At 41.8% G+C, this 23,343-nt stretch overlaps 1 protein-coding gene across 12 annotated transcripts in view; it reads left to right on the forward strand.

Annotated features, from left to right (window-relative positions):
• The window catches only part of NCOA2 (nuclear receptor coactivator 2), a 298,877-nt gene that overhangs the window by 240,805 nt on the left and 34,729 nt on the right, over positions 1-23,343 (forward strand). For all 12 annotated transcript variants that reach the window (XM_047728297.1, XM_047728308.1, XM_047728309.1 and 9 more), the window contains 7 exons: positions 209-386; positions 2,941-3,129; positions 6,814-6,915; positions 7,205-7,348; positions 11,178-11,325; positions 13,031-14,300; positions 21,288-21,498. In XM_047728297.1, coding sequence (XP_047584253.1) covers positions 209-386; positions 2,941-3,129; positions 6,814-6,915; positions 7,205-7,348; positions 11,178-11,325; positions 13,031-14,300; positions 21,288-21,498 — 2,242 coding nt within the window. The remainder of the gene's footprint in view (positions 1-208; positions 387-2,940; positions 3,130-6,813; positions 6,916-7,204; positions 7,349-11,177; positions 11,326-13,030; positions 14,301-21,287; positions 21,499-23,343) is intronic.

A 23,343-nucleotide genomic window follows, 5' to 3' on the forward strand; every position in this document is an offset into this window, starting at 1 on the left:
CCCACTTACTAAGACGGAACAATTTCACCACACAAAAATGTGTTCATTGTTCCCCGAAACTAGGAGAGGGGCGAGAGAGAAAGAGAAATCTCTTTTTTGTCCATGTGTGAATTCCACCCTTTCCCTTAAGGGGATCATCCCTTCTTAACAGCTGCATATGATTTTTCTCTTGTGTCCTTTCTAACATGGTTTGTGCCTTTTCCCTTAGGCCCTTGATGGGTTCTTCTTTGTAGTGAACCTGGAAGGCAACGTTGTATTTGTTTCAGAGAACGTGACACAATACCTAAGGTATAACCAAGAAGAGCTGATGAACAAAAGTGTATATAGCATCCTGCATGTTGGGGACCACACTGAATTTGTCAAAAACCTGCTGCCAAAGTCTATAGGTAAATGCTTGTCTGCTGCTCCCTCCTTCCCCATGGTTGGAGGGGGTCACATAGAACTGGGTGGTATGTCAGTTGGGGATAAGGGTAACTGGGTAGTTCTTCAGAGAGGCTTGTATTAACTATTTAAGCTTCAAAGTCGTGGAGAAGAGGACATCTGCAGATAGTGATCTTGAAGGAAAGATTGTTTTGATCCTCTATTTAAAGTACATGAAAATAGTTCAGATGGAAGGGACTCCTGTGGCAACTGTTTTCATAGGGTTTGTTTCAATGTTTTTTTAAGGGGGTGCCACACTGCCCCCCACTCTGTCCAGCGCCAGCCGCCTCTGATTGGGCTTGTCCTCCTTGTTTCTAAGAAGTAGAAGGTCATGAGAAGTTTGAGATTGGACTTGAGAAAAACAAAATTTTGAGTGCTGCTAATGAAGAGAGTCTGTGTGTGGGTGCCTCCAGTATCCTGAGGCCATGACATTAAGGAACAAGACGCACATGGAGGGTCAGATGCTGTCGGGCCAGCAGCCCTGAGCGGGCTCTTCCATATTCCAGATGCTTCGGTGGCTCTGCCTCCTTACCCACTCTCCCTGGTCCACAGCGCCGACTTCCTTTCTCTCTAAAGATGCTCCCCAAGGGTGTCTAGGAGTCTCGAGGGCCACGGTTTCAAGTGGGTGGTTCGCAGCGTAGGCCCACCTTCCTTGCTGCTCCAGAGTATTGCCGTTCCTTTACTAAGTGGTTCTTTTTTTAATATTCTCACTTAGACTGATGATGCTAAGAACATCTTCACAGATAAAAGGAAGTGCATATTTTAGTACAGAATAAGGTCAAGTCCTGAGTTAGCAAGTATTTCTGTTCTTTTTTTTTTTTTCAAACGGTTTCTATTAGCCGGTCTTATTGTTACCACAGTAAATAGGAGAAGGCCCTTTTTGAATTCCATGAGGGCTAGCTTTTCCTTGGCAGGATAACCCTTTGTTCAAAGTGACTGCAACAGTAAGACAAAACACATGAATATTCATGTGAGATTCTTTTATTATATTCTGTAGTATATGAACAAGAAAATGGGATTTCTTCAAGTAACTAATATTTCAGATCTCTTCAGTAATTTGATGACTTCCTCAAAGGACCTGTACTTATTAATTCACTATTATTAATTCACGTGTCTAAAGAGCTCTTTTCCTGACTTTATACTGTACTTCTTTTATATTTTAAAAATTACTTATTAACCTGAGTTAATAAGAACTCTTTTTTTCTTTCTTCTTTGATTTTTCTCTTTGTAGTATCCATTATGTAAATAAGCTTTTAAGAATACCGATGGCGGAAGAAACTTCCCAAATGTCTGCACGACGTATAAAGTTAGCTATGGTTCCTCCTGTAATTCTAAAACAGTTTCTTGCAGTTAACTTGATATTTCCTTTGTTCTTTCCAGGGTGTGTTTTCTTTTTTATTCCTTTGCAGCCCAGTGGCTATGGGCTTAGCATCGCATTCACCAGAGCACCTAGATATCCTTTTAAGTATTTTCCCACGAGTGAGCTTTGAGAGTGTGTTTGCTTATCTTAACCACTGGCCCTTTTTTTTCGATCCCCTCTTTCATTGTCCTACTGATTGTAATATTTTTTAGATAAAACATAAAGAACAGTAAAGAAAAAGATACCAAAATGAGTATTAGGATTGGTTCTGATTCCAGCTCTTCTTTGATTTCTCTTGATTGCTTAACCCATTTCCCCAAAAAAGTGTCTTTCCTCTGTGTCGTTCTCTCTTTCTTGAATTAATACATTTCTAAGGATTGACACTAAAGTAGAAGACATGTGACGTAGCCTCTCCCTTGGTAAAAAATAAATGATATTAACAGGGCCTCTGCAGGGAGTTTTCAGTCGACTTGAGGAAATGTGCATGAAACAAAATAGAGTCATTCAGCAACAGCTGACTTACACAATACATACCAAAATTTCTGTAAAATTCTACGGAAGAAAGGTCTGGAAGAGGAGGGGATGATGAGATCTCGGCCTCAGAGCCGGGTATGCTGGGCTGGGAGAAATAGTGGCAGATAAGGTGGCAGGAGCACTGGTGTCCCTGTGGGACCAGGTGTGGAGGCTGCGGGGGGAGGCCTGTGCGGGCCAGTGTGGGGGATCTGGTTAGATGGGTAAGATGGGGCCGCTTAGTGAGATTTAGTCCATCAGTTCCAGTGGCCTTCGTATCCCTGACTTCATCAAGTCTGCATCCTCTTAAAGAGCTTGATGCGTGCGGCACTTGGTGCCAGTTCCAGATTTTTGAGCGGGGATAACATATCTAAAGGGCGTAAAATATCTAAAGTACAAGTAGGTTGAACCAGATTTCCAAGACACCAGAGTAAGGAAAATCCAAAAATGAAGAGCAGTGTTCTAACAATAGTTAACCAAGGCCTGACCTTGAAGGAAGGAGTCAGGGTGAAAAGTAAGAAGGCTAAAAGTTATTTTGGAAATCCCAAGCATTTTTCCCAGCTTGTTCAGCATCAGCATCATTTCGATAATTTGGCAGCGGCGAGCCTGGTGTTGGTTTGTAATTGTCGGATTGCTTTTACCGCCCTCAGTGAATGGGGGATCCTGGTCTGGCGAACTTCCTAGGCGGAACAGCCATACCTTCAATTGTCGGATGCTGGTAAAACCTCTACCAGATTCGGAAGAGGAAGGTCACGATAACCAGGAAGCACACCAGAAATACGAAACTATGCAGTGCTTTGCTGTCTCTCAACCAAAGTCCATCAAAGAAGAAGGAGAAGGTAGGACAAAATCTGCAGGCTGTCTTACATGTCTGTGTGTTTATCCCTGTGCTGCTCTTTTCATACTTAATTATCTAAAATGAGTGGCCACACAAAGAAGAATGTAGAAGTGGTTTCTCCATTCTCTTTAACCTACTTAATTCTTGTGATAAATTTGTCTTTTTTAAAGATTTTATGTATTTGTCAAAGAGAGTGCACGCAAGCACAGGCAAGGGGACAGGGGCAGGCAGAGGGAGAAGCAGACTCCCCACTGAGCTGGGAGCCTGACGTGGGACTTGATCCCAGGACCATGGGGTCATGACCTGAGCCGAAGGCAGACGCCCAACTGACTGAGCCACCCAGATATCCCTTAGGTTCGATTTTTAAGTCTTTCAAACAGCGCTGTTCAGTAGACTGTTTTGCAGTCATGGCAGTTTTGTGTATCTTCTGTGTCTAGTGCAGGCCCCACTGTGCCTACTGAGCACTTGCAATTTCAGTAATGCCACTGGGGGACTGAATTTTGTATTTTATCAAGTTTCCATTTACCTAGCCACTAGTGGTAGTACTAAAGAAGCTCTGGTAAGAGTTAAGCTTCCCGGGGAACCGAGGCTCCTCTGGATTGTCTACTGCAAGCAGCGAGCCACAGACCTAGAAAAATGCGCAAGTACAAAAAGTATTTTTCATATCCTTTCTGGGGGTTCATGGATTCCATACAGTTGATCCATGGATGCAGGGTCCAGAATGCAGTGTACTAGAATGATCCACAAGAGAGGATAGAGATGGGAGTGACTGAGGGAGGGGATTTCAAGCTCTCAGGTTCTTAGTCCTTTCCCCTTAAAGGACGCAGCTGTAGCATCCACCCGGATGCCCTCCAAGCAAGCCATTCTGTGCCTCTGAGTGTCCCTCTCTCCTCTGAGGCTTTGAAAGAGAGAAAGTGCGGAGGGGCACTCGGGGGTGAAAACCTAACGGGCTTTATCATCAGACACGCCAGCTCCTCATTCAGCCGCTTCCCAACTCTGTGGCTTTGGGCCAGTCTTTTGACCTCTCTGAGCATCAGTTTGCTCTCTCCTCTCATCAAGTGAGATCAACAATGCCAGTATCAGAGTAAGGATTAAATGAATACGCCTGAACCATGATCAGCATTAAATAGTCCAGAACATCCCCAACTTCCGAGGCTTGACTTACTGTTTTTTGACATTAGGACTGTGCAAAAGCCATACACAGTCAGTAGAAACCATACTTCAAATTTTTTTTTTAAAAGATTTTATTTATTTATTTGACAGAGAGAAATCACAAGTAAGCAGAGAGGCAGGCAGAGAGAGAGGAGGAAGCAGGCTCCCTGCTGAGCAGAAAGCCCGATGTGGGGCTCCAACCCAGGACCTGGGATCATGACCTGAGCCGAAGGCAGCGGCTTAACCCACTGAGCCACCCAGGCGCCCCAATACTTCAAATTTTTTAATTCAGCTCTTTCCCCGGGCTAGCGATATGCCTACAGTCCTCTCTCAGGATACTGGGCAGTGACAGCGAGCCACAGAGGAAGCCACACTTCACTTCCGACTGTTCTGCACCCGTTGTGTCATTCGCCTTCATTGTAGTATCTGGTAAATTACATGAGGTGGTCAGCACTTCATGAAAACACAGGCTTTGTGTGAGATGATATTGCCCAACTGTAGACTAGTGTGTCTGAGCACATTTAAGATGGCAGTGGCTAAGTTACAATGTTTGGTAGGTTAGGTGTAGTAAATGCATTTTCACCTTACAGTATTTTCATCTGAAAATAGGTTTGTCAAGGGGGGGCACATGGGTGGCTCAACCAGTTGAATGTCTGACTCTTGGTTTCAGCTCAGGTCGTGATCTCAGGGTCTTGGGCTCAAGCCCCACATCGGGCTCCACACTCAGCAGCGAGTCTGCTTGTCTCTTCCTCCCTCTGCCCCGTCCCTACTTTTGCACTCTCACTCTCTTTCTCTCTCTCTCGCTCGCTCTCTCAAATAAGTAAATCTTTAAAAAGAATAATAAAAATAGGTTTATCAGGATGTAACCCCATTGTAAGTTGAGGAAGATCTGTAGTTCATTCTTTTTTTTAAAGAATGTGAAAGTAATTTGTAATTTAAATTTTATTGAAAAGTAATGGAGCTCTCATAGATGACATAATTTTTCAAAATTAAGTTTTTACGTAAGTATGCAATGTTGAGGGATATTTTTTTCTTTTTATGCAACAGACTAAGTACTGCCAATTCACCCATCTAGGACGCCACTCCAAAGTGGAAAAAAAAAGATATAGCTGATCTAATTTGTGGTTTTGTGCTGTATATTTAAACATTTTTGTACATTTAACGTCTGGTTCTCAGTGTTAACACAGTATGGCTGAGGGGGATTTCTGAGCCATAGTGTGCTCAGGTTCGAATCCTGGCTTCACCAGCTTTGTACGGTGTTGGGCAACTTACTGAAATTCTGTGCTGTGGTTTCCTCCTGTGTTAAATGGAGAGAACGCCAGGACCTGCCTCATAGAGCTGGCACAAGGACGACACGAACCGGTAGCCTCTAAAGCAGCTAAAAGAGATGTCTGCCTCGTAGTGTGTGCTCAGAAATTTAGCTTTTTATTATGTTGAGAACGAGGATTACATTCATATTTGGGATACCCACTATTCCTGGGTATATATTTTTTTTTAAGATTTTTATTTATTTATTTGACAGAGATCACAAGCAGGCAGAGAGGCAGAAAGAGAGAGAGGAGGAAGCAGGCTCCCCGCTGAGCAGAGAGCCCAATGCGGGGCTCGATCCCAGGACCCTGGGATCATGACCTGAGCCGAAGGCAGAGGCTTTAACCCACTGAGCCACCCAGGCGCCCTTCCTGGGTATATTTAAAGAACTCCTTCCCCAGATTTCAAGATGAGCAATCATAAATCAAGAACATAAGATATGAAAACTGCTTTTGACCTTTTTTCCAGCATTTTGAAATTGAAAGAGCTACACAGTGTGCCGTGCATGTTACAAAGATAAATAAAACATTTCCCTGTTCTCTAGAAGTGAACACGGATGAATAAAACAATGTCAGTGGGTAAGGAATGAAGGCTCAGCATGGCTCTGTGAGAAGCCAGCCAGGGCCGAGATTCTGACCGGTAACGCAGCCACTCTGGCACATGCTGCACTTTCCAGTATTTGTTCTCCGAGGTCACCTCCAGCCTCGGTTTACATTCTTGGTTTGAAAGCGCATGTTGCCATTCTGGGGGCAGCCACATCGTTGGGTAAAGGGGACGTCTAGTGTTCCGGTAGCGTAGTGAACCAAAAACTCAAAAACCAAACGCTTGACAGTCAGAGCAGAGTATGGGATTTGAGTTTTCATCCTCTGTGTATTGATGTTGAAATGAGCTGCTTGTCGAGGTCCGCCACGCTCCCCCGCTGTCCCCGGGAAGGTGGTTGCAGATCATGGAGCCGCTGTGGTGGGTGGACTTCGGCCACATGTGTCCGTGGCTTCAGCGGTCTCCCTGACCTCCCCCAGCTCGTCGTGCACAGCACGTCCTTGCCCATCCCCCAGCTCTTCCCACTCAGGCAGGGAGAGGGTGAAGCTGGGGAAGAGCAGGGTGCACAGTATTCGGTCGTCCCTCCCGCGCTGATTGGCAAGGTCGCATTTTCATAAATACACTTGAGTTTGTGTGACTCGCTGGAAAGGCCTAATGTGGTAACCATGAATGTATGTGATTGAAGATTTGCAGTCCTGCTTGATTTGTGTGGCAAGAAGAGTTCCTATGAAGGAGAGACCAGTTCTTCCCTCATCAGAAAGTTTTACTACTCGCCAAGATCTCCAAGGTACATTTTCTCTCCAAAGCAATCATTTGAGAATATCGACCTATTCGTAAGGCAGGGGCTCTGTTCAGGAGATAACGAAGAAGCTGGGGATGGTGACGGGCACTTGGGCAGAAGCCTCGAGGCGCCGCAGGAAGGAGAGGGAGGGACACTTCTTTTCACTGTCTGCCCTTTCGGTCCATGTACTTGTGCTGCCTATTCTAAAGAAGGACATTTTTCTCTTGTAAAATGCTAATCACTTCCATACACAGTAGATGAGTGTGTAGGTGTAATGCTTGCTGTCGTTTCATAGGCAAGATCACTTCACTGGACACAAGCACCATGAGGGCAGCCATGAAACCAGGCTGGGAGGACCTGGTGAGAAGGTGCATTCAGAAGTTCCACGCGCAGCATGAAGGGGAGGCTGTGTCCTATGCTAAGAGGCATCATCATGAAGGTAAGCGTCCCCACGTGCTACTCCTCTTGCAGTTGACATTGCTGTATGACTGCTTCCTACGGGAGCTTTCTCTGAAACCGTGAGCCTGAAGTTCACCTCAGGAAACTTGGATCTGTTGACTTTTTATGTTTAGATGTGGTTGCATCGTCTGGCCCAGAAAATGTCGCCATCTAAAGGAAAATTTAAGAGGCGCCTGGGTGGCGCCTCGCTGCCTACTTGTGATCTCTCTCTCTCTGTCAAATAAATAAATAAAATCTTAAAAAAAAAAAAAAAAGGAAAATTTAATAGAACCTGTAGGACAGAAGAATGAGATAAATCGGAGGTCATTTCATAAAAACAGAAGAAAGGGAAGGAAAGAGATCATTTTTTCTGATCCCAAGGCTTCTGTACATAAATAAGACTGTATAATAAGGGGCCACTTAATATCAAAAGAAATCTCTGAATCATAAGGAAAATCTGGAAATAAGAATGAAATGAAATTTGCAAGAACAGCTGAATTTCTAGTAGAGGGGACAGTGAGATCCTGGGCTCTCCTTCTAGATCATGACCCCTGAAGATGTTTCTAGAAGGCCCAAAGAAATGAAGTCACTTGTCTTGAGGTCACGGGTCAGCTAGCTGACAGTTAATTAGCGAGATGGCTAGAACTAAACCCAGGACTTCAAAGTCCTACGCCAGTAATAATAGCAGCCCTCCTGGGCACGTGGTCTTTATGCAGTTATCTTCCTTCCTTACACTGTCTTATGGACCCTCAGCACAGCTGTGAGGTAGGTGTTAGGACTCGACCTGGAGATGGGGACCTAGAAGCGGGTGAAATGACTGGCTTGTCAGCACTGGAGCCTAACTTGCCATCTCTCTGCTGTGCAGTCCCTCTGCTCTGCTGTTCCTGGAGCTCTTCGTACTCAATCACATTTCCTCAAGTGCCTTCTGGTTTCTTGTTCTATCTGTGAGAACGAAGAAAAACTGCCTTTCCCTGGCACTTATTCAGAACTAAGTGGGGGAAGGAGACACTTCTCCTGATCTTTCGGTCCTCTCATGCACACTGCATGTCCTGGCAGGGGGCACCTGGGTAGGAGGCCTGGATTACCAGGGAGGGGCTGTGAGGCCTGGGACCAGTGGGGCCCAGCAGAGTGTGCCTGGTAACTCAGTTTGGCAGATTGTCGCATTTTGGCAGAAAAAAAGTCCTAAGTCCCCAATTGAAGACAGAGTTTTAGGTTGTCCTCTTCCATTAATGTGCATCTGTGACCTTAGCATTTTACCAGTAGTGTTTGTATGCTTACACTCTGTGCTTTAAGGTCACTTATGGAAAAGTACAAATCGTAGTAGATGACCTCTCTCCCCATCCCCTTATTTTTGTCTCATCTTATTCCTCTTTTTCATCTTATTTATCCTTCTTTGAAGTAAGTACATAATCCAGCAATTTGTGCCTTTCAGCATCTTTCTCTTAGTTGGGAAGAATGAGGAAGTAAAGATTCTATATTTGGCAGAAATCAGTATTTAACCTACTATTTCACCAGATCTGTTTTAAAATTTAAAGAATAGTAACAATGGGGGTGCCTGTGCAGCTCAGTTGGTTAAGCCTCTGACTCTTGTTTTTGGCTCAGGTCATGATCTCCAGGGTGGTGAGATTGAACCCTGAGCCCAGCTCCATGCTCTGCTGGACGTGGAGCCTGCTTGAGATTCTCCCTCCCTCTCTTTCTCGCTTGCACACGCTTGCTCTCTCACTCTCAAATAAATCTTTCCCAAAAAATAGTAACAACAGGGGGCACCTAGGCATCTCAGTTGATTAAGCATCTGACACCAAGGTCCTGATCTCAGGTTTGTGAGATCAAGGCCCAAGCTCAGCAAGGAGTCGCTTCTCCCTCTCCCTTTCCCACCACTTGTGCCATCTGTCTCACTCAAATAAATAAATAAAAATTCTTTTAAAAATAATAAAATAAAAAACAGTAAAAATAAGAAACATGGATAAGAAATCACCATGAGCAAACACATTCAGTGTCCTTGAGCCCTGAGTAGCAATGCCCTACACTCAACTCTGTGGTCTTCCGATTCCTTACAAAAGGGTTTGTAGAAATGTACCAGGCACTGTGGTAGGCTTAAACAGGCGGTACCCACTGAAGGGAAACTACAAAACATATGAAATACCCTGCATCCAAACGTATGAAGTAGGTAAGATCGAAGGTAATCAATCACATTGAGTAAAAATCTGCAAGTTTGTGTCTAAATGGAAGAGCTTCCTAAATGAATTCAGTGCATGCTTAACTATGTCTAATTAAGTACAGATGTTTGGTGTAGACCAGATGGAAATAGAAAATCTTAAGGGATCACAGACGAAATTCCAAAATTGTAAGTTTTTCAAAATAGGAATCCTATTATAAATATTGTATTTAATCTGCCTTATAGGAACCTACTCACTGCAAAACGCAAAATACACATACGCACAGTAATTCATTTCCAGGTCCGCCACTCCTGAGTAATTTCATGCAACACTTGATGGCAGAAATACCTAAGCACTGAATGTAACTGAAACTGCGGAGGGGGTTTCATTAGGGAAATTGCTCAAAGTGAACTTTTACCAAGAAAAACCCAAATCCATACTGTGTGTCAGCGACTCCCTCCCTCACTCCCTTGTGGCAATTTTGTAAAGTCATGAATGTGCTCAATCTGTCTATTCGTGGGGCTAGCTCTTCAACTTACAGAATTTGTATAGAGGATTATGTGATAAAAACATGATAGTTTTCTTACAGTTGTTTAAGTGGGTTACCAGATTATGTGTCTACTTTTTTTCTGAATTGAGATGTTCTTTTTTTTTTTAAGTTCTTTTTAATAGGCAGTATTTGTTGTTTTAAAAGATAAATCTGAAATTTTATTTTAAGAGACATTATTTTAACCTAGGTGATTTGTTATATTTTCTTCACTTGCCTTGAAAATGGAAACACCAGATTCTTTATTCAGAAATTAAACTAATTATACTTTTATTGTTTCAGTTTTCTATTTAGCCTTTTTCTCTTCTGAAGAGACTTTTCTGACTGTTAATCTCTTACTTCCTGTAGTCCCGTCCACAGAAATAATACTTCTTACACACTGAGAAACAGAATGGGGGATAGTATTATGAGATGATGAATAGTAATAACTTGAAGATGAATATTCGGAGAATATAATGTCATAAATTTTACTGTAATATTTTTATTTTAAAAGGAAATTAAAGGCAAATTGTAATCTTTAAAGATATTATGTTTATGCATTGTATTGTTTTCTGGTATTTTAAACATACCATTGCAAAGCTAGTTTTAAGCCAACAAATGGTTTACACTCTTTTTTACCATGGTACTGAAGATTTTAAAAAGAACATAGTTCGGGGGGCGCCTGGGTGGCTCAGTGGGTTAAGCCGCTGCCTTTGGCTCAGGTCATGATCTCAGGGTCCTGGGATCGAGTCCCGCATCGGGCTCTCTGCTCAGCAAGAAGCCTGCTTCCCTCTCTCTCTCTGCTGCCTCTCTGTCTACTTGTGATCTCTCTCTGTCAAATAAATAAATAAAAAATCTAAAAAAAAAAAAAAAAGAACATAGTTCGAGGGTCCAAGCCATATTTAAAAAAAAACCAGTACATTGAATTTACTAGTATTTTGAGTAAAAAAATAAATGTGCTTTTAAAATGTTAAAATATTTCAATATCATGAAATAGTATTTCCAACTCTTGTTAACATGCTAGTAGGAATATATGAAAATGAAATTTATTACTATTAGTTAGTGTGTCTTATCCTGCCCCCCCACTCTCTGATTTTTAGTTTTATTTTTTTTGTAAACATGAATTCTGTTTCCTTGCTTGCCCACAGTGCTGAGACAAGGATTGGCGTTCAGTCAAATCTACCGTTTTTCCTTGTCTGATGGCACTCTTGTTGCTGCACAGACGAAGAGCAAACTCATCCGTTCTCAGACTACTAATGAACCTCAGCTTGTAATATCATTACATATGCTTCACAGGTAATCCTCGTTCTAAGAAATCACTCTTTCCCTTCCCCAAATCAAGAGGAAATGGTTCCAAAGCAACAGATCCCCCTAGAGCTTTTCAGCCTTGTTAGACATGTCTGTTCATTGACCGCACACATGTACAATATAAAATTTAGTTGCTATTAACTTCTGACTAAGAGACAACTTGGGATACCGGCAAAGGAGGGCTATCCCTTGAATTTGTGCCTTAATACTAGTGAATTTTAAAACCCCGCTGGAAGAACACAGGCTTCTGCCGACAGGAAAGCCTCGCCTAAAAGGGAAGGGAAGTTGGGCCGTCCCCCCAGTGGGGACACGTGCGGTGAAGTAGGAAAGCCACTAGCAGGACTTCTGCTCCTGTGCGTGGAAATCTGAAACTTCCAAGTATATCTACTTAGAGGACTTGTTTTAGGGCTTTTTCCCCCTCAGGTTTAAGTTAACTTCTTGCCATTAGCCTTTCAACTGAAAAGTAATAAACATTTCCATTAAAAAATTACAGTACAGAAAATTGAATGTTGATTTTAAAATAAATGTCATAAACTATATTGTTTTAGAGCACAAATTTAGGGAAATGATTACATTTCGCCTTACATAAATATTTATGTATGTACTGTATAAAACTTTATGAAGTACTATCAGAAGATACATAAAGTTGCTCTGGTGAAAGAGTCCCCTTGTATTACACTTCTCGATTGTATCCTTTCTTATTTGGGAATTAAAAAAATCAGGCAGTCCTGTTTGCCAACTGTTAATAAATCTGACCTCAAACTGAAACAATTTGAAAGTGATTACAGATGTGCCAGATTTCACCCCCCTAAGTGAAAGCTGATGTTTGATGATTTGTGAAACCTGTTTTGTTTGGATTTGTGAACACATGTGGTAACTCACAAGTGACTGCCAAGGCTGTAAATTAAAGCTCATAGGGCTTGGAAAATCATCTAGCCCAGAAAGGTTGCCTTGAGTCACCAGTAAGGGAGTGGATTGGAGTTGTCTGGACGTTGGGGGGTAAGATCACAGAGCACAGTCACTCTAAAGTTCGGCCCCACATTGTCTGTACTAGAGTCTCTTGCTTTGACCGGCAAGGGGCTCTGTTGGACAAGGTGATCTAATTCACAATACTTTCAATAACTTCACTGGCTCTGGTACTTGCGGAGTTCCTACTAGTTGAGGTGGGCTCCCCCAACCCCACCCGCCAGTTTTGAAGTTTGCTGTCCGTCTTGAGCCAAGTAGTATACCTCAGGGCTCTCTGGGCTTACAAATGTGTCTACTGTTAGGAATTGTGATTTGGCGGATAACTGAAGACAGCTCTGCTTGTTAGGGTCCTTCCTTGAAGATGGGACAAGTTCTCAGTTATCCACGATAATATACCATGTAATGAGAAAGATAATATTATGTAATTGGAACCCCGCTCATGTCTTGTCTGGTAACTACGATTTCAATCCAGTAGTAGTCACATTTAAAGACAGCTCCTCTGTAAAACCGCAGACATCTTAATGAGTTGACTGCAAAACATCCCTCCTGGTCCAGAATTATGCGTGCTCAGTCTTGTCCATAATTGCAGATTGTTTCATCCAAGTATTATCTGTCCTGTAAATGTAGTCTGTTCTTTTATAAAGAAAAGAGGCCATCTCATTTTTTAAAAAATTAATAACAACTTGCTAAATGCGTTTCCTTTTATATTTCTCTCCTCATCGTACAGAGAGCAGAATGTGTGTGTAATGAATCCGGATCTGACTGGACAAACGATGGGGAAGCCATTGAATCCACTTAGCTCTAGCAGCCCTGCCCATCAGGCCATGTGCAGTGGGAACCCAGGTCAGGACATGACCCTCGGTAGCAATATAAATTTTCCCATCAATGGCCCAAAGGAACAAATGGGCATGCCCATGGGCAGGTTTGGCGGTTCCGGGGGAATGAACCATGTGTCAAGCATGCAAGCAACCACTCCTCAGGGTAGTAACTATGCACTCAAAATGAACAGTCCCTCACAGAGCAGCCCTGGCATGAATCCAGGACAGCCCAACTCCATGCTTTCGCCACGGCATCGCATGAGCCCTGGAGTGGCTGGCAGCCCTCGAATCCCACCCAGTCAGTTTTCCCCTGCAGGAAGCTTGCATTCCCCTGTGGGAGTTTGCAGCAGCACAGGAAATAGCCATAGCTACACCAACAGCTCCCTCAACGCACTTCAGGCCCTCAGCGAGGGGCACGGGGTCTCACTGGGGTCGTCGCTGGCTTCACCAGACCTAAAGATGGGCAATTTGCAAAACTCCCCCGTTAATATGAATCCTCCCCCACTCAGCAAGATGGGAAGCTTAGACTCCAAAGACTGTTTTGGACTTTATGGGGAGCCCTCTGAAGGTACACCTGGTCAAGCAGAGAGCAGCTGCCATCCGGGAGAGCAGAAGGAGACCAGCGATTCCAGCATGCCCCAGGCCGTGAGCAGTGAGAGAGCCGATGGACAGAATCGGCTGCATGACAGCAAGGGACAGACCAAACTCCTCCAGCTGCTGACCACCAAATCTGACCAGATGGAGCCTTCGCCCTTATCCAGCTCCCTGTCGGACACAAACAAGGACTCCACGGCGAGCCTGCCTGGCTCTGGCTCGACACACGGAACCTCGCTCAAGGAGAAGCATAAGATTTTGCACAGACTCTTGCAGGACAGCAGCTCCCCCGTGGACTTGGCCAAGCTAACAGCAGAAGCCACGGGCAAAGAGCTGAGCCAGGAGGCCAACAGCACAGCTCCTGGCTCAGAAGTGACCGTTAAACAAGAGCCCGTGAGCCCCAAGAAGAAAGAGAATGCACTACTTCGCTACCTGCTAGACAAAGATGATACTAAAGATATTGGTTTACCAGAAATAACCCCCAAACTTGAGCGACTGGACAGTAAGACAGACCCTGCCAGCAACACAAAATTAATAGCTATGAAAACTGAGAAGGAGGAGATGAGCTTTGAGCCCAGTGAGCAGGTAAGTTGGGTCCTGTGTTCTCTCAGGTGTGCCAATCCATACCCAGCAAGGATTTTCACGGGGAGGCTGCAGGTGATGGGACAGAAGTAAGCCTCCTCCTTTGCTGTTCCTACGTGGAGACAGAGTTCATTCTCACTGAAGCTCCCTGCCCGAGATACTCCCGTCTACCAACGAGTGACATCGCCATCGACCAGGGGTAGGCTGACTGACCTTTTTTTTTTTTTCCCTCTTGTGAAGGGCCAGTGGTAAGTATTTTAGGCTCTGTGGACCGTCCAGTCTCTGCCGCTATGGTACGAAAAACAGCCATAGATACTATGTGAACAAGTGAGAGCTAATAAAACTCTACTGACAGACACTGATCTTTGGATTTGATACAGTTTTCATGGGTCACAAAATGCTCTTCTTTTGATTTTTTTTTTAATTATTAAAAAAATGTAAATCCATTCTTAGCTCAGGGCATAGGAGAACAGGTGGTGGGCAGGATTTAGCCCACAGGCCAGCTGTAGTTTGCTGCCCCTGTTAATAGAAGATGCCTGAATCGGAGATAATCACATCCTTGAAACTGGCTCTGTCAGGACAGACTTCATTGAATTATTTCCCAGTTACCTTTCTCTCTATTTAAGATCAGAGTTTGGTTTTCAAGCCTAATGAATATCATCGCACCCTTCTTTATCGTCAGCTGAACCTTCTGGTTAATGTTAAAGAATTCTTTTCTTTGCTTTTTTATTTTTAAGAGTTCTTTCTGATGTAGTGGTTTGGCATAAGATGTTTCCTGGGGACTCAGTGTCGGGCTGGGTTAATGATCCAGGACTTCACCCTGCATCACCAGCTCGCTTTCTAATCCCTGGGAACAGCCTTGGACTTCAAATCTTTTAAGTCCTGATTGTTAACAAGTGAAGAAGCCACATCGGCCTTTCTGCTTGAAATGGTTCACTAATTTGTCTGGAAATTCATTTTGCAAGTGGAGAGTTTATGTGTCACTGTCTTGGGGGACTAGGTGTGGATGGGGAGAGAAGAGGGCAGCACTCCCTTGCTGCAGTCTTGAACTCTGCTGAGTCAGCGGAGGCTGTCCCAGGGGCAGGGCTAGGATTGAAAGCAGGAGTCAGGAAGGCTGAGGCCAAACACCCCCGCCCCTAGAGCTGGGCTCCATCCACCGAGGTTCTAAGTACTTAGCTTCCTTCATTTCTTTCACTTTGATGTCTTGGCAGCTGCTACATTCCTGTAAGACAGACGTGATTTTTTAAACCTATGTGCCGTTCACCAGAGAAACATCCTAATTCTGTAATCATCTTTGATAATTAACCCTGGAACGTAGACGTTAGTGGAGGGTTTGACAATACAGCTATTCTGTAATGCCATGAAATCTGTTAAGTGGGGGAAACTCAAGAGTTTCTTTCAGCAGAAAGTTAAGAGCAATACCTTGGATTAAGTGTAGGGTGAAGCTGTATTGATGACTGTCGGTGTTGAGGTTTACTAGATTAGAATATACAGAGTGGGTGGCAGGCACAGATACTGTCCCCCAGATCTCCCTAACACATGCTAGAGGGCAAGAGGGTGACTCATGAGGGCCACCTTAGCTCCCTGGCTAAGCGGCCGGCCCCTCCCTCCATACGCAGAATTTGTTTCATTCCCAGGCCTGAGGCCCGAGGGACTTAGAGGGTCAGGGAAGGGGGACACTGTTTGGCATATCTATATTTAGTGTGTGATGACGCTAACTTCAGACAAGAAACTGACACACACAGAAAAAGAATTTTTTTTTTAAGACTTTGAGTCACTTGCCATTTCTAATTGTTGTTTAGGAGAAACATTTTTCTAATCAAAATCATCTTACCTAGGGAACATGAGCACAAACCTGTTATTTTGGATGGACCGAAAAGCAGTGTACACACACATACACGTAGAATTTTTTTTTCTTAATGAAACCCAGTCCCTGGTCTCACCCTCCATTCACTCCCATTCAAAAATAAAACTCCACCAAAAAATCCTGCTTCAGAGCAAATTTAACATTGAAAACATTGCAACTTGAAAAGAAAAGTTACCACAGGAAGTGTGCATTACCTAAATTTAGATCAGAGTCAGAATGACTTACTTTAAGGAAAAACCAGTGATTCTTTCACCGGCTGCTCCCCTTTATTCCCAAAACAGATTGATTGTATCTCCTTTTAACTGCTGGACCAGTTTGTTAAAGTTTTTCTTTCATTTCAGGGGAATGCGAGTTTTTTATTTCATGAGATAAACTGTTAGGGAGCCCGAATTATACACTCAACTGTCGTGTTATTTTGACTCAGAAAAGAGCCATTAACCGAGTGTGTGTTTAAGCTACCTATAACTTATTAAGGACAGGAAGTACTTCGATGGGGCTGTTATACCCAAAATAGTGTTCCTTACTGGGTAGAGTATTTAAACAACATTTGTTTCTCTGGCGTTTCGTCACCAACAGGAAGCAGTGACTGAAAAATTTCCAATATGTTTACCGACTTTCAAGTTACATACTTACTTACCCAGTGAGCATGTTGATGGTCTTAGGTTCTTTCTAATGCTACTGGGCCAGTTATAATGAGGGCCTAGAAATCTTCTAAAAGGAACATGTTGTTATTTCGCTCCACTAAAAAGGCAAACCATATTTTAAATGGGCAGTGTCCTGAAAATTTCCCTCCAAATGGGGTATATTTATATTACCGTCTTTTTAAAATTTCACCATTTTTTTAAACAATTTTATGTTAGGCCAGTGTGGTAAAATTACACTTTTTATTTAAATTTTCGAAAAGATGTTTTGTAACTTATTAAAATACTTATGTTATTAAAATGCATGTGCTCTTTATATTTCCTTCAGAGAACAAGTTGATTTGACACATGAAAAATTCATAAAACCAGAAAAATGAAAAATTAAAGAAATCAAGTCCAATTTTCATTTTGTAGAACTTTTATAAAAATCTTTCTGACTCATTTTCTGCCTGAAATAGTTTAAACTAACTATTCAAATTGATGTGGCTAATTTGAGCATTCGAATAGATGCCTAAGCAAAACTTTGAAGAATCTTGGCAAAGCATTTTAAAGGAAGGCATTAATCTTTTTGTCTTGTGAAGAAAATGCCTAACAAAGTAGACATGGACTAGAAAACTTTCCGTGAGAATTAAAGCTTAAAAGAATTTGGGGGGGGAGGCTGTAATATTTGATCAGAAACTTAATGTGATCAAATCTATCCCTTCTAAAACTTACATGACTACAGAAGAAAATTCCATAATTGTCAGATTTTATTGCCAAACAGGCGAAGGGGTTATAATAGACATTCTGAATTTTATGTCCTTGATCAAGAACATTTAAAGTATACTTAAGACAATCTGATGAATGTTAAATGTGTACTCCAGAAATTAACAAGAAATAAACACAAGCAAAACAGTATTATCTCTAGTGGGGAAAATTACATAATGTATTCTTCTGATGGAGAGCTGAGAGAATTCAAATAATGCCCATAGTTATGGGGATCCAAAGAACCAATTTCTTTTGAATATGAAAGCAAGAAGTGCCCACGTGGCTTTCTTAAGACAAAAAAGTGTTCAGTTACTTGTCGGAACTAGACTGATCCCCTAGTTGAATCTGGTCAGCAATTAAAATGGCACAGATTAAAATTTGGAAATCAGTTTTTAATACCTGCTTTTTTATAATACATGCTTTTTAAAAATAAAAATCAACCAAGGAAAATATTGGATTTTACATTTTCTAATTATTTGAAGTTGAAAAACCAATAAGTTGATTTAAACCATCCAAATAATTTATTAGATTTTGTTTTTTGAGAGAGGGAGAGAGCACAAGCTGGGGGTGGGGGACAGAAGAAGAGGGGGACAGACTCCCCACTGTGCAGGGAGCCAGATGTGGGACTTGATCCCAGGACCCCAAGATCATGGCCTGAGCCGAAGGCAGAGGTTTAACCAACTGAGCCACCCAGGCACCCAAGCCATCCAAATATATTTTAACATTTTATATGTATAATGTTTAGACTTATTTTCAGTTCATTATATTAGACACAAGAGTAGATTACAAAAGGAAGAATCACGAATCTTGTTGACAGAACTCTTTGAAACTATGATGATAGTTATCTTTCTGTTTGATGGACATGGTTTAAAGTATAATTTAATTTGCGTGATAAGAGTCAAGGTAAAAAGGAAAGATAGGAGTCTAGACACAGGCTGTTGTTAATCTACATTGTAAAAACTTTCTTCTAGGGGCGCCTGGGTGGCTCAGTGGGTTAAGCCGCTGCCTTCGGCTCAGGTCATGATCCCAGGTCCTGGGTTCGAGCCCCACATCGGGCTTTCTGCTCAGCAGGGAGCCTGCTTCCTCCTCTCTCTCTGCCTGCCTCTCTGCTTACTTGTGATTTCTCTCTGTCAAATAAATAAATAAAATCTTTAAAAAAAAAAAAACTTTCTTCTACACATAAATGGGATTGGGGGCAAGTATAAGAGCATCTATTGAGGATAATAATATACTTTATATTTATTATTGTTTATATGAACCTTTTTATTTTGGCTGTTTCTCATCCAAGGCAATATGCAAAGCTTTCTCAAGAAGCAGCTTATTACTCACCCCTCCTTCGTCCTCCTTCACCCCCCAACTCCCCCCCACCCCTCTGCCACACACACAGTGAGCTTCCTCAAGGGCCACTTTTTAAAATGCTCTAGACAAGGCACAGCAGCATAGTAGGGAAACTTGGTTTCATAGGACAGCAATAAATTTCAGTTTATTAGAACTTCTTTCTTATGTCTATAGTTATTTTAATGATACAATTGCAAGGGTATTTATCACACATTCTTAAGTATTTTTCTGAGAAAATAATGGCAATTATAGGAATTTCTATGAGAAATATAGTTGATCATGAAAAATTTTCTTAAATCACAGGATAATATGGTTAAAGGAATTCATTCAATTGACTGAGTGTCCATGACTATGTTCCAGGAACTGTCCTTGGAGGACAATAAATGTTCATGCTGATGTTTATACCTTTTGTATTCAGTAAAACATGATCAAGATAGATTTGCAGTGGAATCACTTTATTTGTACATTTAACTTGCACAAAATCCTGTATACACATTCAGAAGAAAGGAAGGGGGCAGCAACGAAGTGGTTAAGTAGTGTGAGCAGTTCTGCCCACCATTATACCCCATCAGTACGTACCCTAGCAGAGTGATCATGAGGTGGGTGACAAGAGTTCACTGGGTGTGGGTTCTCCTGTGGCTCTAACAGCGTGAACATGTAGCTACGTGTTTTTAAAGCAGCACAGCCTCTACACGCTACACACTACACTGTTTAGGACGCAGCTGAAAAAACAGCTTTGTGTTTCCTCTCCGGAGGAGAAACTGACTGTGCTGTCCTTGGAGGGGACACAGGTGTACAGTGAGGTGTCTCATTTTATCTCTCTGTCTATACTCGAGGATACTGACTTCAGAGCCCAGCCCTTACCTAAGAGGTATCATTCCCATATTTGATGCCTCCATCTTTTGTCTGAAATGGGTGGCTAAACTAAACTAGAAAATGGTCTCGTGATTGCCCCAGCAACACACTGGGAATTTCCTCAAAAGTGGATCTTTAGGTTATTTCTAAGCTAGTTGACTCTGAAGAAGGAATCAAGTAAAATGTTACTTCAGTTTCTCTTTCCTAACTTGAGAAACATGGCCAGTAAGACTTCTCATACAGGTATTACATGTGCCATAAATTGCAGAAAACCTTAGTAAATTCAACCTTTGCATGGGGAATAGGAATTATGTATAACAAAACTGTGGGGCATTTTGCTTCAAGCAGACCTCCTATCAGGTGTAAACAATTCTATCTGAATGCCCTGGGTGGACAAAATAGTCATGGTCAAGGATTCCGAGTCCATCCAATGACTTTGGGGGAATTACATAACTTCTGTGTTTCCACCTACACATCCAAGAGATCAGCACTTTCTTCATAAGAAACAACTTCTAACATTTAATGTCTTCCTTTTCTTGTGTGGTTGGCACTGCCTGATAGGTTCTACTTAAAAGAATATAAAATAAGTTGAGCCTTCTGGAGGAAAAGTAGTAGGTGAGAGATAGTGGTAATACGTACCTTATTATTTTGATGTTGGTCATTGAAATGAAATGACTTCTGTAGAAGGAAAAGCCCTAGGAAACCCTGTTCTGCCTTCTGTGAAGTCAGGTTAATAGATGCCGTCCGTGTATGGGGACACCCATGTTTGTATCCTGCTTCCCTACATTTTGTCGCCTAAGCTGGTGACTGACTGAGAGAGCTAGTGGCGTTTGAAACTGAAAGTGCGAGCAGGAAAAAAAACACCAGTCAAATTGAAAAGGCAGCATGTAACTATTCATGGTGACTTTGAGCTGATTTTTCGCTTATTTTGCATTTTACCACCCCCCCCTTAAAAAAAAAAAAAAAAAAGTCCTAGAAGGGAATGACCACCTACAAAATACTGATGTAGTGTACATTTAGATAATTTTTTTTAACCAATTTTTCATTGTTGTTATTTCTTAGAGTTAACCATAAAACCTAGACCTGGACTCTTAAGTCTAGTATACTCAGAGTTAATCAGAAATATACATATACTCATGACTGATGATTATTATAATCATTTATTATTATAACTAATAAATTATTAAATTATTTATTAGCATACATTATTATTATTATTATTATTACTATTATTAGCATACAATAAAGGGGAATTTATACATTGCCCATGAAGCACAGCACTGGAAGGGAGCTTTCTAATTCAGTCACGACTCTTCTAGATGAGGAAATAGAGGACTAAGAGATTAAAGTTATTTGGCCTTTGTCAGTTATTTTTTAAAAGATGATCAAGCCCCTCATTAGGCCAGAGGTCCTCACATGTGTCCGCGTCCTTTGCGTGGCCGTGGTGGTGCCTCGGGCCAGCTGGGTCTGTAATTGCAGTTGGGGCTGGGGTGCCCACTCTCAGGGTGGGACGGGATAAACTCTTCTGTTTGTCAACTGCAGCCTGGCAGTGAGCTGGACAACTTGGAGGAGATTTTGGATGATTTGCAGAATAGTCAATTACCACAGCTTTTCCCAGACACGAGGCCAGGCGCCCCTGCTGGATCAGTTGACAAGCAAGCCATCATCAATGACCTCATGCAACTCACAGCCGAAAACAGTCCTGTCGCACCTGTTGGAGCCCAGAAAACAGCATTGCGAATTTCACAGAGCAGTGAGTATGCGATATTGGTTATGCCAAGAAATTCCCATATAATCACCATTAGAAACAGTGATTATTAAAATCTGATACAAACAGCTTAGTCACTTCAAGGTTTCTGTGATCCAATAGCACCATCTACTGTCCAGGTTGTTCAAAACGCCTTTCAAAATGGTCTCTCCAGTGAACAGGGCTTTCCAGCATTCTCGTGCAGTTCATTTCATCAGCGCCCGAGTAAGACTGACCTACATAGATAAAGTTCTTTGGATGGTTGTCGTGTTTCCCTTTATTTTTGCTGCTGCCTTCAGAAATGGAGTTTAAAATAGACTTTATGTGTTTTAGTATATAACTGGATACTTTAAATACAGAAAATAAGAAAGTTAGGCTGATTTTTTAGGAATAAAATGCTCTTTAAAATTCTTAATATTTAATCTTAATAAATGGGCGACACACATTAAAAATACCTCATCCTGTCTCTTAGAAATAATCTTAGAAATGTCAGTTTGAATGGAACTTTATCATACATGTTTTCTAAGTGCACATTAACGAATTTGATATAAAGCTTGGAGACCTTAGACTATTTAGAAAATACATTTTTTCTTCATTTATTCTTTTTATTTTAGATTTTTGTAAGTTTAAGATGAATTCTTTGTTCACCAAAATTACTTAGTTTACAAGCTCAATAATTACCTGAAGTTGTCCAACAGTTGTGAGTGGAAGAAAATATCTTTCCTGTACAAAGAGACGTAACTTATACAAACATAAATGACGTCCTTAGGGTGAATTTGGTAGACAGAATGATTTTTCCCTCATTGAGTACAGTCTGATTGAGTGCTCAGCCTTTGTTCTGAAACCAGAATCAGCAACCATCAACCAATTCACAAAACATCTTTAGTCACTAGGTCTTTTCTCAAGTAATTCTTAATGATTCTGAAACGGGTAAAACAAAATAGTTGGTGTTTGTTATCATCTCTCAAACCTTTGTATTTCTTGAGGAATGGAAGGTACTTCTGGACCATGGGCGCTCATGGTCAAAGAGCTGGGGAGTGAATAAGAAGCACACTAGAGAGCTTATGCTCATTAATCAGAGGCATTAATGAAGGGCGGCGTGGGAACTCACGCTTTCTCCTCTGTTTGTACCTCCTGATGGTAATCAGATTATTGAGTGCTAACCAGAGAGCTAAACCTGAGGGAGTCGTGATTAAGCGTAGACTATTTCCATTCCGAGCCCTAATTCTTCTAAATATTTTATTTCTGTTACTAATTGTTAAGAACTTATTTATTCTGAATGTTCTGTTTCATACTATGTTTATGTAAGTCAGTAAAAATAAAATACTTGATATTATTTAACAAAGTAGCTCTATAAACTGTTATTTATAGTATCTGTATACTTTTAAAATTTAATCATGTTCATCAAATTATTGGTTGTCTCTGTGACAGTACAATGCAGTGCACACCTCACAGTGGATTCCTACCAGACACCCATAGGAATCCTTTCAAATCTAAATGTGTCCAGAATTTAAAGAAGCTGTATTTAGAAGATTAAACAGGGCCCTAAAGCTTTAATACTGACTTCAGGGGGCAGAGTTCACACTTAGAAGATTTTAACTTCCAAGGCAAATAGATGCTTTTAACCTAATTCTACTCCCAGGAAAGTCCAGTTAAGAAATGATACGTCCAAACCCCATGTGTCTGGGTTTGGCGCTCTCCACAGGAGCGGTGCCTAGCTTCCTTGCTGTGTCAAAGCGGTGAGCCTAAATTTGGATGGATAGTGGCACAAATGGACAGGGCCATCTGAGCGTTTTACCTAGCAAATATGACTACATGTTAGAGATTAGTGTTGGGGAAGAAAACACATGG

This window comes from Lutra lutra, chromosome 4 (genome assembly GCF_902655055.1).
Source record: "Lutra lutra chromosome 4, mLutLut1.2, whole genome shotgun sequence".
NCBI lineage: Eukaryota > Metazoa > Chordata > Mammalia > Carnivora > Mustelidae > Lutra > Lutra lutra.